At 42.0% G+C, this 15939-nt stretch overlaps 1 protein-coding gene across 10 annotated transcripts in view; it reads right to left on the minus strand.

Annotated features, from left to right (window-relative positions):
• Window positions 1–61: 61 nt before the first annotated feature.
• The window catches only part of LOC117962610 (protein Aster-B-like), a 99882-nt gene continuing 84004 nt past the window's right edge, over window positions 62–15939 (minus strand). For 6 of the 10 annotated variants that reach the window (XM_059010243.1, XM_059010249.1, XM_059010251.1 and 3 more), the window contains 14 exons: window positions 14606–14701; window positions 14302–14382; window positions 13371–13486; window positions 12597–12777; window positions 12280–12472; window positions 11836–11979; window positions 11259–11377; window positions 11034–11176; window positions 10502–10605; window positions 10165–10365; window positions 9279–9366; window positions 8199–8306; window positions 7643–7763; window positions 62–7156 (listed from right to left, as the gene is read on the minus strand). In XM_059010243.1, the coding sequence (XP_058866226.1) occupies window positions 7067–7156; window positions 7643–7763; window positions 8199–8306; window positions 9279–9366; window positions 10165–10365; window positions 10502–10605; window positions 11034–11176; window positions 11259–11377; window positions 11836–11979; window positions 12280–12472; window positions 12597–12777; window positions 13371–13486; window positions 14302–14382; window positions 14606–14701 (1785 nt within the window). In that variant the 3' untranslated portion in view covers window positions 62–7066. The remainder of the gene's footprint in view (window positions 7157–7642; window positions 7764–8198; window positions 8307–9278; window positions 9367–10164; window positions 10366–10501; window positions 10606–11033; window positions 11177–11258; window positions 11378–11835; window positions 11980–12279; window positions 12473–12596; window positions 12778–13370; window positions 13487–14301; window positions 14383–14605; window positions 14702–15939) is intronic. The other 4 variants (XM_059010242.1, XM_059010247.1, XM_059010246.1 and 1 more) reach the window with 1 other exon arrangement.

The raw sequence follows: 15939 nt of genomic DNA on the forward strand, positions 1-15939 counted from the left end.
CAGGTCTAACATACTTCAGTTAGCTCATGCCATGACACACCTTGAAGAACACAGTCCAGAATTTTTTTTCTTTATATATTATTTTTAATTTATTGTCATCATGTTTGCTTGTGTCATTCAAAAGAAGTCACGTAACTGGCAGAATATGAATAGGTGGCTGTAAGTTCTGTTGCAATGTGGGCAAAAGGCAGTGTCTGGGATACCTGGGTTATCGGGGATAGATACATTTACATTAAAGCTATTAAACCCCTCCCTGACAACAAAAAAAATAAATAAAATTACTAAATAAAAAATAAAAACTCCCCTCCCGTGTAAGTTCAGAAGAGCCAAGAAAAAAAAAAAAAAAAACTACTCCTGATTCCAAACCCCTCTCCAGTCACCGGAGTCCTCCGCAAATTCTAGATAGATCTCATTTCATAGTAAAGAAACCCACAGTTCAGGTCTAGTACAGACATATCGTACGATGGCAAGCTAATTCACTTGCCGCTGCTCTGGCCGGTAAGTAAATGGCAAGCAACCGACTAACATTGCACTGCAGCATCCATCTGGTGGGATAGACTAGGATTCAAACAGAACCTTTACAAGGAGGAACATTTCTGTTTTAAAAATCAAGCAGCTTTGTCAAAAACGGACAAAAAGAGAGTCGCTAAGTTACACAAAAAAGAGGCTATTTTCAAGAAAATCCATGGAATTAATAATCGTCATCATCATCATAATGAAGTAATACAAAAAAACAGGTATCCCCTGAATATCTTATTCATTGAATCACTTTTGTTAGAACTTTGATACCAACAGCCTGCCCTTTTTTAAATCATTTTTATAAAACAGAAACATTTCCAACCATCGTGATGTCCACAAAGCGAAGACCCAGCCCCTCTCACACCAGCACTGCCTCTCCCATCACCGCTACTCTTGCATTGTTCACACCACACACAGCAGAGAGTCCAAGCCAAAAGCATGCTCCAAGATACCAACGATCCCACCTCAATGGTGAGCAAAATGAAACACAAGCACAGTACTGAAAACCCAAAGACTTCATTTCATAACTGCATATGAAAGGACCCCCCCCGTTTGTTGTAAAAAGTGATTTTTATTTTTTATTTTTTGGTGTATCACTTAGAGCAATCTTGCTTTTACATTGCAAACCTGTGCTGCTGTTGCTTTTTTTAATTTATTTTTTATTTTTCCCATTTCCGAATTACAATATGAATATGCAACGGCTATTTCGCCGCCTTCACAAATTCTCAAAAGGCAGTGAGCGTTCCGGATTGATTCACTTCTGAAATCAAGCGTCCGACGTGTTCTGAAGGGTCCTCTCATTGTGCACACAATTCCCTGTACAGTTACAGTCTAGGGATAAATGTCTTTTAAACTGCATGGGGAGTATGCCCAGAACTTACATTTGCATCATAATAATAATACGCCCCCATCATGTACTTCAAATATATTATTAGAGCAATGAGGGTATTCTGCCAAGAGCATACTTATTGTTACTGGAATTGGGTGTTAAGATCAAATTGATTATTAGGGATCAGGGTTCGGGTTAATTCCAATTTAAATCCATTCCCTTCAGACTGGGAATTGGAATCGGAATTGATTAAAAGGGAATTGGAATTGAAACAATGGAATTAACCCCAACCCCATTAGAGATATGAATACAATTCTCCAACACGTGTTTTGGGGAACATTTTCAAGCAGTTTTCACACTGGAGCTCAATTCAAGACTGTTTGAAAATATTGCTTTGACAGTTGCCTGAAGAAAACAACCCAGTAATATTTCACTTTCGGCCAATTGTAATATCACAACTGGTGCAGATATTTCATACTCTCGGATCGACGTCGTACTGCAAATCCATTGAGAGTAACCTCGGGACTGGGTTGATTTCTGGTAAGCTTTAGACAGCGTGCTTCACTGGGTATCCAGGGGCAAGTCATGAGTACTGTATACAGGACCTGCATTTACTCTGAAATGAACAGGCATTTTATTAGTTCATTCTCAGACCGATTACCCTCAGCGTCTAACAACAAACACAGGACATCTCTCACACATGACCTGCTCAAAGACATGAAGCACAAATTCTTATTAGAGTCTAGACCACCCCTGTTTGCAAAATAAGCTGGCCAGGTCCAATTTAACTTTCTGTTGAACCTGAATATCTTGGATTGTACCATCACTGACAAAGGGGGAGCCACATATCTGTCGGGTCTAAAAAGGTGGTCCAAAGATTGCTGATGTTAAAACAGCAAAAATACTGTTGGTAAAAGTCTTGAAATATATTGTGAATACATACTGTATGTTTCCCTGAAACACATTATAGAGATATAGGTATATATTTACAAGCTCTACAATAGATTCAAGAGATCTTAACAATCATATATATATTTGTATATAGATTCAATTACAAAATGCATTTTGTACATTTAAAAATTAACCATACATTTTAAAATTAAAGTTTTTTTCTCAAAAGGAAAAAATTCAAAAGAATATTGGACCCATCATAATGCTTAACTCAATAAAAACTGTGTAATTAGAATGCTTTACTACAGCTGAGGCAGCACCCATATAGTTATACTGACATTGTGTTTGCAAATGGAACTTGAATCATATTAGGACGTTACTTCAATTTTTTTCAGATCAGGATAAAACGAAGCTCCGGGGTATTTTTTGTATATGTCTGTAACTCTGTGTGGTATGGAAGTCTTTTTTAATGTATGTATTTGTATAGTTTCTCTAAGGGTTATGTCCTGAAATGTAAACCAAATACTACAATCTTTAAAAAGAAACCATATCTCCGCTATTGATATTGCAGCACTACAGCACGCCTCATGCCTGTGCTTGCACCAAAAATCACACTATTTAGAATAGGGAATGTTTTCTATGCTAACAGCGCATAATGCCACTGGTGGCCAGACTTCCATGTATCGAGCACAGATTTAATATCTGTATATAATATGATTAACCACTGTAACCCACGCTTAGCCTGTTTAAAAAAACATTTCCAATCTCATAACGTGTGAAAAACTTCAAACGCTGCACTTCTGCCTGTTCTGAATGAAGTTTTGAATCCATCAAGGGCTGAAGCCCCTATCATAGAACATCGCAACCCATTCCTACAGCGCTGTAAATGACATGAGCCATCGATTACAAATGCAGTAACACCGCACGGGACGCAGCTCTTGAGCTGGGTAGTGCTGTGCTCCGCCTTCACGGCAGCAATATGACAATACTGCGTCTCAATCACGTCTGCCTTTTTAATATATTTACAATAAGTATATGCATTAATAACTTCGTCTGTAGTTGACGTCTTGTTTCAACAGCATTTCCTTTTGTAGATCTATAAAGTGCACTAAAACGCTTTGCTGTACTCGGGGTACATTCACCGGCGTTTCCTTCTGTACCAAGGTCAAGCCTTTTCACAGGAACCTGCAGGATCTGTATTGAAATAGGACTGCGTTTAAACAAATGACTTTTAAACACAGTACCATGAGGTCTGTTTTAAATCTATCTGTCTTGAATCTGATTTGCCTGCCCTTTGCTGGACTCATACTGTTGTATCTGCTGTCTTTGGGAAGGGTAATGAGGGGGCACGTTATCCTAGGATGGATGAATACAGAGCTGTACAGTGTTTGTCTCCCGCTGTCTACATCAATAGCAGCAGTATGTATTTTTGGTTTAACACAGTGTATATATAATCTCATCTTCTTTACAGGACCTTTTGTTACGGTATTACATGTTTTGACCCTTTTTTTAGCATTGTAATTTATCAATCCTTTTTTTATTTTCTTCAAAAACTTTAAAAGGGCAAAACCTTTTGCTTTCAGTTATTTAAGCGCACTGAATTTTGGCAGAAGATTTTTTTTTTTGGTCGGTCAGTGTGACGCTCTGCTGTACACAGTGTAGCACTGAAAACAGGAGGAAATCAACACACTCTGCTGATTGGGACGAGACAATGAATGAAATGAAAAGTTCCCAGCCTGTACTACCACTGGAGTACAACGTATATGCACGGACTGTTTAGTAGAGGTGTGCTGAAACCTGAGCTTGTAATCCTAAACGGCTGTACTGCCTCGGTACAGGCGAGAGGAAAATCCGCTTCTAAAACATGTCATGCGGAACTGCCATTGATTTGTACTCCGTTGTGAAGGTGAGGGAAGGATAGCTTCTTGTGTTTTGAAATCAACACATTTTTAATGAATGATTTTTGTTTAATAACTGCTGATAAATACTTCTTAAAGGCAATTATGAGTATGAGAATCAGCACACCCCCACTGTTATAGTAATCCACTTCAAGCATATCCAGTTTTGACTACAATCCAGTGGCACTGTCTGGCAAGAACAGACCCAGCAGTATACAGAGCTGGTGCCTTCAATTCAGTTTCTCTATTGGCCACCTTAACATAGCAAGGCCCTGGCCAGGTGTTTTATCTTATTTATCTATCTATCTATCTATCTATGCAAGCAAGTGGCCGAGAGCAATGGATACTCTAGTTATCAGACAAAGCAGAATAGACTTCTATGCAAATGAAGTCCCACACCAGAACATGTGAATCTCCTTGTGCCCTGCGTCTATTGTAAATGACAGTGTCTCTGTTTTAATTACTCCATTGGCAGTACAGGTAGAAGCTGTATACTTGAGGTGGGAGCGCCCCCTTGTGGCTCATTGGAACAACTCCTTGAATATCCCTCGTATTCAACTTGTTTCCCAACAGCGACACGTATTCTCTGGGAACGATCACTAGCTGGATGTGTAAGGAACAGCCTTCTGTTATACAGCCCAAAGCAGATTGTCTTTCTATACACAGCTATTATTATTTAGGGCTATTCATAAAATTGACTACTACTCCAAGAACCACTGGCAGTTCCGTTCTTAATGTTAAATCTTTTTATTTATTTTTTTTAAAATAATCAAATTTGCTTTTATTGTGCATTGCATAGGTATTTTAAAGTGTCCAATTTTATTTATGGTGGAAGTTTTCAGTTAAAGGTGGGCCTTGTCAACTTCCCACAAGCCTTTGCTTTAACCTGCTTTTGCTAAAATACTCCGGCTGCAATATCCATGGATCCTATGGACCTTCACTATAACAATATGGGATCTGTCCTCCATTTACAAGCAAGCAGACTGTCCAGGCAGTTTAAGAAGTAATCCTGCCGTGGAGCTAGCATTGTTTTTATGAGTTTAATCTGAAATATTGTCAGGAATGTAGCTACTAATCTCAGGGATCCTATTCTTGCGTCAGTCTGTTCTGCATTTGAAACGTCTGCCGCTGTCATTCAGACTAAGCACAGGTGTAATACCACGCATTGGCCAGCAGATGGATACATCCGGTTGGGTTTGCAAAAGGCAGTTTGGCTATGTTACTATTAACACTTCAGCTACTGCATGGACACATACACAGACATGGAATGGTTAACATTTCACACGCAACAAGCATCCTACATGTCACAGACATGCCTTGATTGATGGTACAGAGTAACAAACACAACAGACACACACTTGTTTTGTCTCTGACCCGCCTGTAACAGCTCTAAGTTTTCTCTATATACAGTCATAATAAATAATCTGCATTATAATTCTATTCTTTTTTTTCCATCTTCAAGCATTTTCAATATATTATATTCACAGTTTATAATTCATACATTTAGAACATTAAGGTCACTCAAAAACAGTAGAAGCTGCAGCGCCCCTTTTTAAATGACAAGTTCTCTTCCCCATACTCTCTTTCTAGGAAACACATTTGTTTAAAAGTAGCTGGTAAACCCCACTCCTCTTTCAACCTTTGTTGGTTTCTTGCAGCCCCAGACAATTTTACTTATCGGCGATGTATTTGAGAGAGAGTTCTATGAGACAGGACCCACCCACACCTATAAAGAGAAGGATCTCCGAAACCTTTTCAAAAACTAATCACGATGCTTTATTATACCAAAGGGCTTTCAGTATCCATTCACAGTGCCTTGATTCTGGGCAACAGTCATGACTGGGTTCCAAACCCTGTGGTATAACCACTGCACACGCCCAGGAATAAACCAAGCTCTCATAAGACTACCTGCACAATCCCATACGCTGGGACAAGATTTTTGAATCTATTCAGATCGCTGGTAAAATGAAGGGGGTGGGGGCGGGGTCTCGCTAGACTGAGTTGTTTACAGAAGAATAATTTTCTAGCAGTAAAATTGCTTTATTATCAAGCCTCTATTAACATGGGTTACTCCATTTTAGTAGGGACTTTCTGAAAAGTAAATTAAAATCAGTTCACCCTCCATAAGCTGGAATAGTCAATGGTAGTTAAAGATGAACCTTGACTTACACACGGGTGTGTACAGCACCATGGCATGGATCTACCAGGGGAACCTGCTCCTGTCTTTCCATGGAAGCTTAGCTTACACAGCGTGGGTGCACTGATAGCAAACAAAGGTATTATTTCTATAGAAAAAAAAAAACAACTTCAGAAAATACGTTACAAAAAATAATGATCAGTGCACCTGACTGCACCTGGTCCCCTCCACCTGACATCAGTTTAGAAAAGGGGCGCTGAAGTCCTGGTTCTTGGGTACGGTCTGGAGATGCCTGAACAAGGTCTTCAATAATATTATTAATAAAAGCCTCTTCTTTTAAATCTGATTTTAGACAGATTACACAGGACTTGAACTACACGCCTTCATTGAACAAGGACAGTCTAGAGAGTAAGTTACATGCCTTTTTTGGGGTTGTGTTGTGTTTTTGCACAGTACAAGCTTACAGTACAACGTTCTAGAAAAAGCCACCCCTTCCCTTCCCTTCCCCCCAAAAAAATAATGAAATAAAAATATATAATAAAAGGAGTGTAGGCCCAGGTTTGTGTGGCTGCAGTCTTTCCCATGCTGCCTCAGTGTAAGAGAGCTCCACTTCCTGTTTTGTGGGCGAGTCCGGCTGTTTTTCAAGTCCCCTTCTGGGGAGCAGCAGCAGCCAGTCCGAGTCCACTATCCTGTGGTTCCAGTACGTATACTAATCTTTTTTTTTTTTTTAATTTGTCTGTATGGATATTTATATATTGCACACCGTTCCCTTTTGGCCATTGAATTGTCTTGTCAATGATAGCGGTTTCTCTTCTCCTCTGCCTCTGAACTGTAATCCCTCAACCCAATACCCTTCTGGAGGTTTAAAAGAGAGTCCTTCATCTGTGAGAGAGAGAGAGAGAGAGAGAGAGAGAGAGAGAGAGAGAGAGAGAGAGAGAGAGAGAGAGAGAGAGAGAGAGAGAGAGAGAGAGAGAGAGAGAGAGAGAGAGAGAGAGAGAGAGAGAGAGAGAGAGAGAGAGAGAGAGAGAGAGAGAGAGAGAGAGAGAGAGAGAGAGAGAGAGGAGCGAGGTTATTATAAACACAACTTCATTGTTACATTTCACTGTGCTATAGCAGGGCTGTGTGGTATATTTGAGCTATAGAGTTCTACAAAGCTCAACACCCCTGCTCTTATCTCATATGATGCCATACGGTCTTTAACCCTTCACAAACAATGCCTCCATTCACAAATTCATTGATCGGTCAGGCTTTAGCAGGAGACGCCCAGTGATCCTGAGCCAGAATTGAATAACGTACAGCATCTGCAGCAAATGTTAGTGCCTCATGCCCGACCAGGCATTATTAAACAATCCGGTGCTGTGTTTGTACCTGATCTAAAAGCAGCACTGACGATCTGATTATTTCCTTCCACTTCAGAAGCTCTGCGTCGTGGTATCGCTGCTGTGATTCCAATAGCTGGGCCCACTCCATCTGAGACTGCGGCAGCTTGCTGGAGAGCAGACATGCAACTCTGAACGACTTGCACGCACACACACACACACACACAAAATACATGCAGAACCCGATAATGCAGAGCGATTGTGGTGGAACGGCTGTTGCTTCACTTGCTGAACATCTCCCTTAACTTACTGCAGCGGTACCCCACATGTTATCTGTTTATTACTGCATAACGTATCTTCATTTTACCCCCACAGGAATGTGTTTCAATCTCCCGACTAGAAGGGCAGATTGTAAGGGTTACAAAAACAACAGTTCCCTCTCTCTGAATAGCTTGAGACTTGCACGTGTAGCATTGTGCTTGGGTCTCGGGCACTGCCAGCACGATGGGGGGGTTAAACACTCACTTGGTTTACTAATAGAGTGGACTCCACTGTGTCTCAGCCCCTGCCTGCTACAGAATGGCATTGCAGCCAGTATACTATACCTCTCGTGAAGCCGTAGCCCCTGCCACGTGGTGAGGCTCTGTGTGGTGTACTCCAGCACCCACAGCTTGTAGAACAGCATCATATTCAAAAACACCAGTAACACCAAGCTGCAAGAGGACAGGGCGGTGAGTGAGACTGAACTGAGAGGGAGCAGATAGAGACACAGCAGAACACATGGGAAGAATACAGATCGGATCTATCCCTAAATCCAGATGTTCTTACGCATGATTTACTTTGTGTTTTATAAATTCATTTCAAACATCAAAGAGGCCACACTTTTTTTTTTCAGTTTTGAAATGTGAATAAGTTATTTTTCATGTTTTAAAACGTCCACTATAACGCATGCACACAATACTACCAACATTACTGATCTGAAAGCACAGAATGCCGCCCGTCACAGAGAGCTAATGTTAGTGCCCATCCTCATTAAAACTAGAGAGCTCGACAGTGCTGGATATGATTTCAAAAAGTACCTTAAACAGATCCTATTGAAGGCAAGAAGAAAACAAATATTGTATCAAAACAAGAACAGTAAGAACATTATTAATATTGGTTAATTTATTATGTCATAAAAAAAACAACATCAAAAGAGGAAGTTGTGGATCTCATACTATGAAAAAGGAACCCCAAGCTTCCTAAATGTAAGCGGGGATAGGAATAAGACTCCCATTGCATAGCAGTTTGAGCCATGCCCAGTTTTGGTATGAGGTTAGTAAGACACACCTGAGCTTGTTACCTATACACTGTGGCTAATCAGGAGCGTAATAAAACCTGGAGTGGGTGAAACCGCTATGTAATAGGAGTCTTATTTCCATCCCTGCGTAACCTTCACTACACAATGTTAATTACTAATACAGACGACCCCCCCCCCCCCTTAAACTGCCTATCCTCCAATAGCTTGATCAATACAGTGTACAGAGGTGATTCAAAGGCGTCTGCTAAATAAACTAATAATAATAATAATAATAATAATAATAATAGTGCAGAACACACTGCTTATTGTTAAGTGTCACCTCCTGGTAAAAAAACAGATTACAGAATGAATCTCATTGTGAGCTGCAATAGTCCGACCTACTTACACAAAGCTGACTATCAGCAGTAACTTGGAAACGCTGTACAATGCAAAGCTAGGACCTTCTTCTGGGATGTATTTAGTTTGTGTGGAACCTGAAAAGACATGAAAAAATATGTATCATTAAGATTCTTTTACAACACTGCTTCATATAACAGTAAGATTCAACACGGCAGCAACATTTATAAATACCATCTGTAACATTCGGTATCTACTGTTTATATTCAAAAATCACAGATCATTTAGTATGGTAGATTTCTAAAGACACTGCAATACATTAAAAGCTGTTGGTTAAAACTGAACCAGATTGCTGGAATAGAATAACACCAAAGACAGCTGGTGGTCTTGGCAGCTAAACAGAAAGATACAGAACAGTATCTTCCTTTATCTTCCTTCCTCTTCTCTCCAAAACTCTCGAAAGGGCTGCAGCCACCAGCTGATGAAACATCTTACAGATAACAATCTGCTTGAATCTCTGCAGTCTGGCTTCCGGCCGCATCACAGTACCGAAACTGTTCTGCTCCGGATTGTGAATGATCTCCTGCTTAATGCTGATGCTGCTGCTTCCTCTGTGCTTGTCCTCCTTGACCTAACAGCTGCTTTTGATACCATAGATCACAGCATTCTTCTTGACCATCTTCAGAGGTATGCTGGGACCTCTGGAACCTGTCTCTCCTGGATGTCCTCTTACCTATCTGGACGCATGCAGTCTGTTTTCTATGATGGAAGCAGTGCTGACGAAAACCCGGTTACCTGTGGTGTCCCTCAAGGGTCTTTCCAATGCAATGATTTTTAGAAGGGAGCCCCCTTCTAGGCTGTGCCACATGTTGGATGCAGTGGATGGGCAGCTCATAGGTTCGAGTGATATTTGGGGGTGGTGGAGGTGCTCTTACCTGCCACGTGTTTGATGCGGTGGATGACCTCTTCGTCAGTGGGGGTGGTGACTGGGCTGATAGCCTCCTCTAGGTGCTGGGCACGGATGTGAGCGAGCGGTCGTTTCCTCCGCCGCACGCTCACCGTTTTCGTCGTCTTCTCTTTGGGGGACTGCCGGTGGTGTTCGGTGAACAAAGACTCTGCCTTCGTCAGCTCCATCTCTGCAGGGGACACATTTGAAGCATTTGAATTAAAAAAAACAAATGAAGAACGAAAGATTCTCAGCACAACAAAAGGGGCTGAACTACAGTACTGAGCTTCAAAGCTAGGATCTCAAGGACGCCATGCAGTTCTCACCTAGATGTCTGAAGTAGTCATCCAGGCCACTCCAGAAGTTCTTCTCTATAAAACTCTTGACCAGCCCCCAGGGCTGTTTCCTGTATCGAAGCTCTGTAGACACCCTGCCACACAACCACAGTGTTTACACAGTGCTGCCATTGAGGATGCAGACATGTTTACTACATTAGGAGAGTCAGTTATCACAATGATATCATGCAATGAGCTACTGATGTATTAGGAATATCTGGCTTGGAGTGCATTATAAAAAAAATACAAGAGAAACAGGTTGCATTAAAAGGCAGAAACTGTTTAAGCAAAAAAATATTTTAAAAGGTAGTATTGCAAATATTCCTGTTTTTACATCCACTGTTGCTAAAGGACCGCAAAAGCAATAAAAAAGGGGTATGCCGCTGGGTGACAGTCAAGTGCGTTTTGAGACCTCGCTGGTTACTGGCGGAGTCGTGCTTGACTGTGTTTAAAAGGTGGGGGCAGTATCCACACACTTTCTCATTGCTGCAGTTATGCGTGAAGGAGTAACAGGTTCGCTCACCTCAGCCGGCACTTGTTTTTGGCTACTCGCGTAAGAGTGTATCGGTTCAGTGTGTAGAAGTAGTCATGATACGGAACTTCATGCGTTATCACCTCCGCGTCGATGACGTAACACTCGCTCTCCTGGCTAGCTTTGTAGAGTGTCTGCAATAAAAAACACAAAGTTATTTCAACGAATTCCTTGGTGCTATTGTGTCTCTCGTTCTGCGTGAGGGGGAGAGCTCACCTGCGTTTCGTTGACGGTGGCAGTTTTGGGGGCCAGGGGGTTGGTCAGGGTGATTGTGTACATGATCTCTCTGGTTTGATTGCCATTGTCCTCTTTCTTCCACGGGTGGTACACCATGTCTGAAGGGGGGAAAAAAAAGTGATATACATGTGTGACGATTGTAGCACTTTTATCTTCATGACCATTTTCCATCTTTACTCCATTCTACCTCTTTGCTTTTTATACTTTCCATGTTTTTACTTTATTTTACTTGCTGATGTCTTCCCCTTATTTTCTTACTTTCCTGAATTCTACATTGTCTCTCCACTGTGTACACGACTAGGTGTACTTGGTGATAAATGACCAACTCACACCAACTCTATATAGGTTAAAGTCTGCCCATGCAAGACCAGCATGCACTTCTTATCTCTTAATGGGGACACCTTGTCACCCTGGGTGTACAGACCACACCAAACCCAGTGTAATAAGAAGGCATCCCTAAACCTCCTGAAGTGAGAAAGGTTCCTAGTGGGAATGCTTAACAAAGCTTCTTTTGTGTTACTCCAGCACACAGTGTGTTCTGTCACGGATAACGTACCTGAGAACCTCCTCTGCTCCAGGAAGTCCCTCATGAACTGCGACTCTGTGAAGAGCAGGCTGTGCATCTTGTCCACACTGAACTTGAACACCTCGTTGATGAACACCCGTCCATTCAGGTCATCGTAGAACGCCTGCACCTCGCCTGTGGAGCACAGAGTCTGATTAGCCAAGCAACTGACACACTGCAGCACTCCAGAGAAGCATGAAGTAAAACTATACGTGGCGTTTTGGCTAGGACCCTGAAGAAGACACTAGCTGGAACGTTTGTTTACTTGACTAAGTTTCCTCCTAGATTTAGAATTCTGATTGAGGGTTCTGAAGTTCGGAAGGTCTTACAGAGACTGCAACAGTCATCTGAGCAGGTCAGAGAAAAGACAGAAATCAGGCTGGCGAATTGTTCGGAGGTCTGCTGCCCCGGGGAAGGCTCTGCCTGGCTGCCTACCCTCGTCGTGTGTCTCCGAGGAGTCACTCAGCTCAGTCGGGAGGTCCTCGTTGTCATTGAAGTCCAGCGAGGGGGAGTTGACCAGGATGCTGTTGTCATTGTCGTTGATCTTGTCGTTGTTGATCTGGGGAGCGAGGAGATCTCCGTCGATCTGGCAGTCTGTGTCCTCTTCCACCATGAGAGCCCCTTCAAACTGGGAAGGGAGAGGGGGAGATGAGAGCACGGTCAGGGAAGCTTGTGAAGTTAATGAAGACTAGACAATAGCATTTGAAGACTTTAGGGGATGAGGGCCACACTCTCTCTGCCCCGGTACTCACAGACGCCAGCGCCTCACTGCTGCCCGTCGATGTCAGCGTGCTGTTGGTCACAGATTTCTTGTGCAGCTGCGGGCTGGCGTCTGGCTTGGCCTCGATGCTGCTCTTGGAGGAGTTGTCATTCACCTCGTTGTCCTCGGCCGGGATCTCCTCACAGTACCTGCACCAGGGAGGGGGACAGCATCTGTATGTCAAGATTATCAGCTCTGAGCACGCACTGAGCACTTCAGAGAGGATGGTGCTACTGTCCTGACACAGAACTACCTCCTCCATAACAAGGGACCAGCAACTGCAACCTCCTCATAGTGAATTCAATACTGATCCACGTCCATCACGAGACTCAGGTTAGTCCTTATTAGATGAACAGCGATTGTAGTTTGGTATAGCCCTCTTAAAAGAGGAAATGACTTCACTTCCCCAACCCAGGTTGTTTCCTGCTTTCATCTATCAAGCCCAGTGCAAAACACTGAACCAAGACTCAATGTGTCGTCAATGGGGGGGAAAAAAAGCTTTTTTTTTGCCACCTTCAGACACAATGTGGGGCATGAGTTACCCTAGCCGCCTTTCCCTGGCATCATGTTCTCAAATCACACACGGTTGATGTAGAGATGGACGAAACTCCTCCCCATGGTCTGGTCCCCTTGAACTGCAATGACCCTCCAAATATAAGGAACAAGCTAATAAATGACAGGATGTACACTGAAGAGGGACTCGCGAGGTCAGAGACAGCACACAGCAGGTTAGGGGAGGGTGTGCGTACAGGTGGTCAGCACTCACCCCATGGTGTTGAAGTCATCGTCGGGGGGCACGTAGTCTTCATCGTCGCTCGTCAGGCCCAGCTCGTTCCCGTAGCACTGGTGTACGAAGTGCCATAGCTCCTTGGGGCACAGCGGCTGGGCAGGGGCAGAGAGAGAGAGGGACGGGTTAACCTTTCCATGGAGAAATGTGCAGTGCTTGGAAAAGTGGGTAGAAATCTTACAGCAGGGAGTTTATGCTGTTTAAAAATAACCAGTCCATGGGTTGTGGTTTTTAGATTTATACATGTATGCATGTTAAAGTTGTATGTTTGAGAATATGTTTGTATTATAAGATGTTCGTTATTAAAAAAAAAATAAAAAAACAAATGCACCAACATATTCCTGCCTTATTCAGTGTGGAGTAGTGGTTAGGGCTCTGGACTCTTGACCGGAGGGTTGTGGGTTCAATCCCCAGTGGGGGACACTGCTGCTGTACCCTTGAGCAAGGTACTTTACCTAGATTGCTCCAGTAAAAACCCAACTGTATAAATGGGTAATTGTATGTAAAAAAAATAATAATGTAATTGTATGTAAAAATAATGTGATATCTTGTAACAATTGTAAGTCGCCCTGGATAAGGGCGTCTGCTAAGAAACAAATAATAATAATAATAATAATAATAATAATAATAATTCTTTTGTTTTTAATGTTTGTTAATATAAACAAACTGGCAAGCCAAATGCGGCCAGACGATCAGGGGGTGTCATATTAATGTGCAGGTGAGGGCTTTCAACGACATCATTTCCTGTTACTCGGGTTACTGTACCAAACAAGACACAGTAAAAACACCACAAACAGAAACGCAGTGCCGATTCCTCAAAGGAACAGCACACCTGTGTGTGTGCAGGACTGGGGGGTGAGGATGTAACTGGGGTTCCGATCGGATTAACATGGGCTAAATGAACAGGTACCTTATCAAGAAGTGCGTTCTGCCACAGTCTGAACATCATCATGTAAGTTCGGTCCCGGGCTCCAAATGAGGTAAAAAAGTGCTGCGGAGTACAAACACTGACTGATTAGTACAAGTGGAGGAAGACAGAGGCTTCACAAGAGCACACAGCGAGACACAAGAACACCATGTCAATAAATAAATAAAACAGGTGTGCAAGTGTTACTTTTACTTTGTGATAACAGAATTTAAAGCAGCGTTACTTACAGGTGATATTTATGCCTCGTTCTGGTCGTAAACCCTTATTTGAATAGCAACGGCTTTACCTTTTCAGTGTCAGTGCAAACTTGAATAGCATTGGGAATGAGGCGAGCGGTTTTCTCTTTTGTCATGTAGCAGATATCCTTCAGGCGTACAGTCAGCTGGGAGAGAGGGAGAGGAGGAGAGGGGAAGAGAGGGAGAGATCAGAGAAGAGAAGGCCAGACTAAATCATCATTAAAAGGGAGGCTGTTCTTCATAAATGTCTTTTATTATCTTTTGAAGGCAGCTCAAATCCTGCAGAACCAAGCGTCAAGTGTGGACTAGTATAAAAACAACTTGGGAGGCTTCAAATGTAAGAAACTTTAGAACAACATTTAATTTAATGAAAAACTAAACAAAAACACTGCATCAAAGCAGAGGCACCCTGTGCAGGTGTAACGGAACAGAGAAGCGATTTAGGAAGACAGATTCCAAAATAATTCAAACTTTTGAATCTCATTCTCCGGGCTAATTCCGCAGGAAGGAAAGGAGGTTGCAGTTATTTTTGGCTGATTTTTTTGCAACTGTGACATTTTGTGTTATAACCCAATTGCTTTAAAGCAGTGTCTCTTAGCAGCCTGTGTTCTGCAACCCAGTTTCATTAAATATCAAATTACAGACACTAGTGTTTTGCCATAAGAAAACAAAATGAAGTTGTTTTAGAGGTAATTTGCAGATTGCAAATACAGTGGAACTTAATCAGTTGCAAAAAGTATATTGCCTCTGCAGATTACCTTTAGAACAGATGCCCCTGGAAAAGTAACTTCTCAATGCCTGCCGTACATTTCTCTTTGAAGTACAGCCTCCATACAGGTTGTAATTGGTCTGTAGTCTTTAAAATGGTCAGCACCTCTTGAAATAATACTGGAATACAGTACTATACTTTACTATAAACATGGAAAGCAGAAACTATAATACATGTGAAGTTTAGAACTTTGTTTACAACATGTTTCTTTGTTAATTCCTTCTGTAAACCAGTATTCTTAGACAAATGCGTGGCAGGCTTAGTGCATTTTTTTCTCTAAAACATCAAAAAGCCAAATAAAACAAACACTGTATCTTAAATTATTTATAATGGAATAAAAATACGTCGATGCATGGGAAAGGTACTTTGAGCAGCCCTTCTCAACGGAACTCGGAAGTTCATGTAAACACACTATTGCATTAATAATGCATTAGCAAGATAATGCTGTATCCAGTGTTTTTAACCACAGTTCTGGAAACATCAACTGCCTCGATAATGCACAAAGTTAAGATTACTTATCACAAAGGGAAGTACTGGCTTCAGGCTTCTAAAAACACAGCTGTCAAATATTTGTGCATTATTGCATGAGTAAAAACGATTCTGAATACACTAGAC

The sequence above is a fragment of the Acipenser ruthenus genome, chromosome 40 (assembly GCF_902713425.1).
Source record: "Acipenser ruthenus chromosome 40, fAciRut3.2 maternal haplotype, whole genome shotgun sequence".
Classification (NCBI taxonomy): Eukaryota; Metazoa; Chordata; class Actinopteri; order Acipenseriformes; family Acipenseridae; genus Acipenser; species Acipenser ruthenus.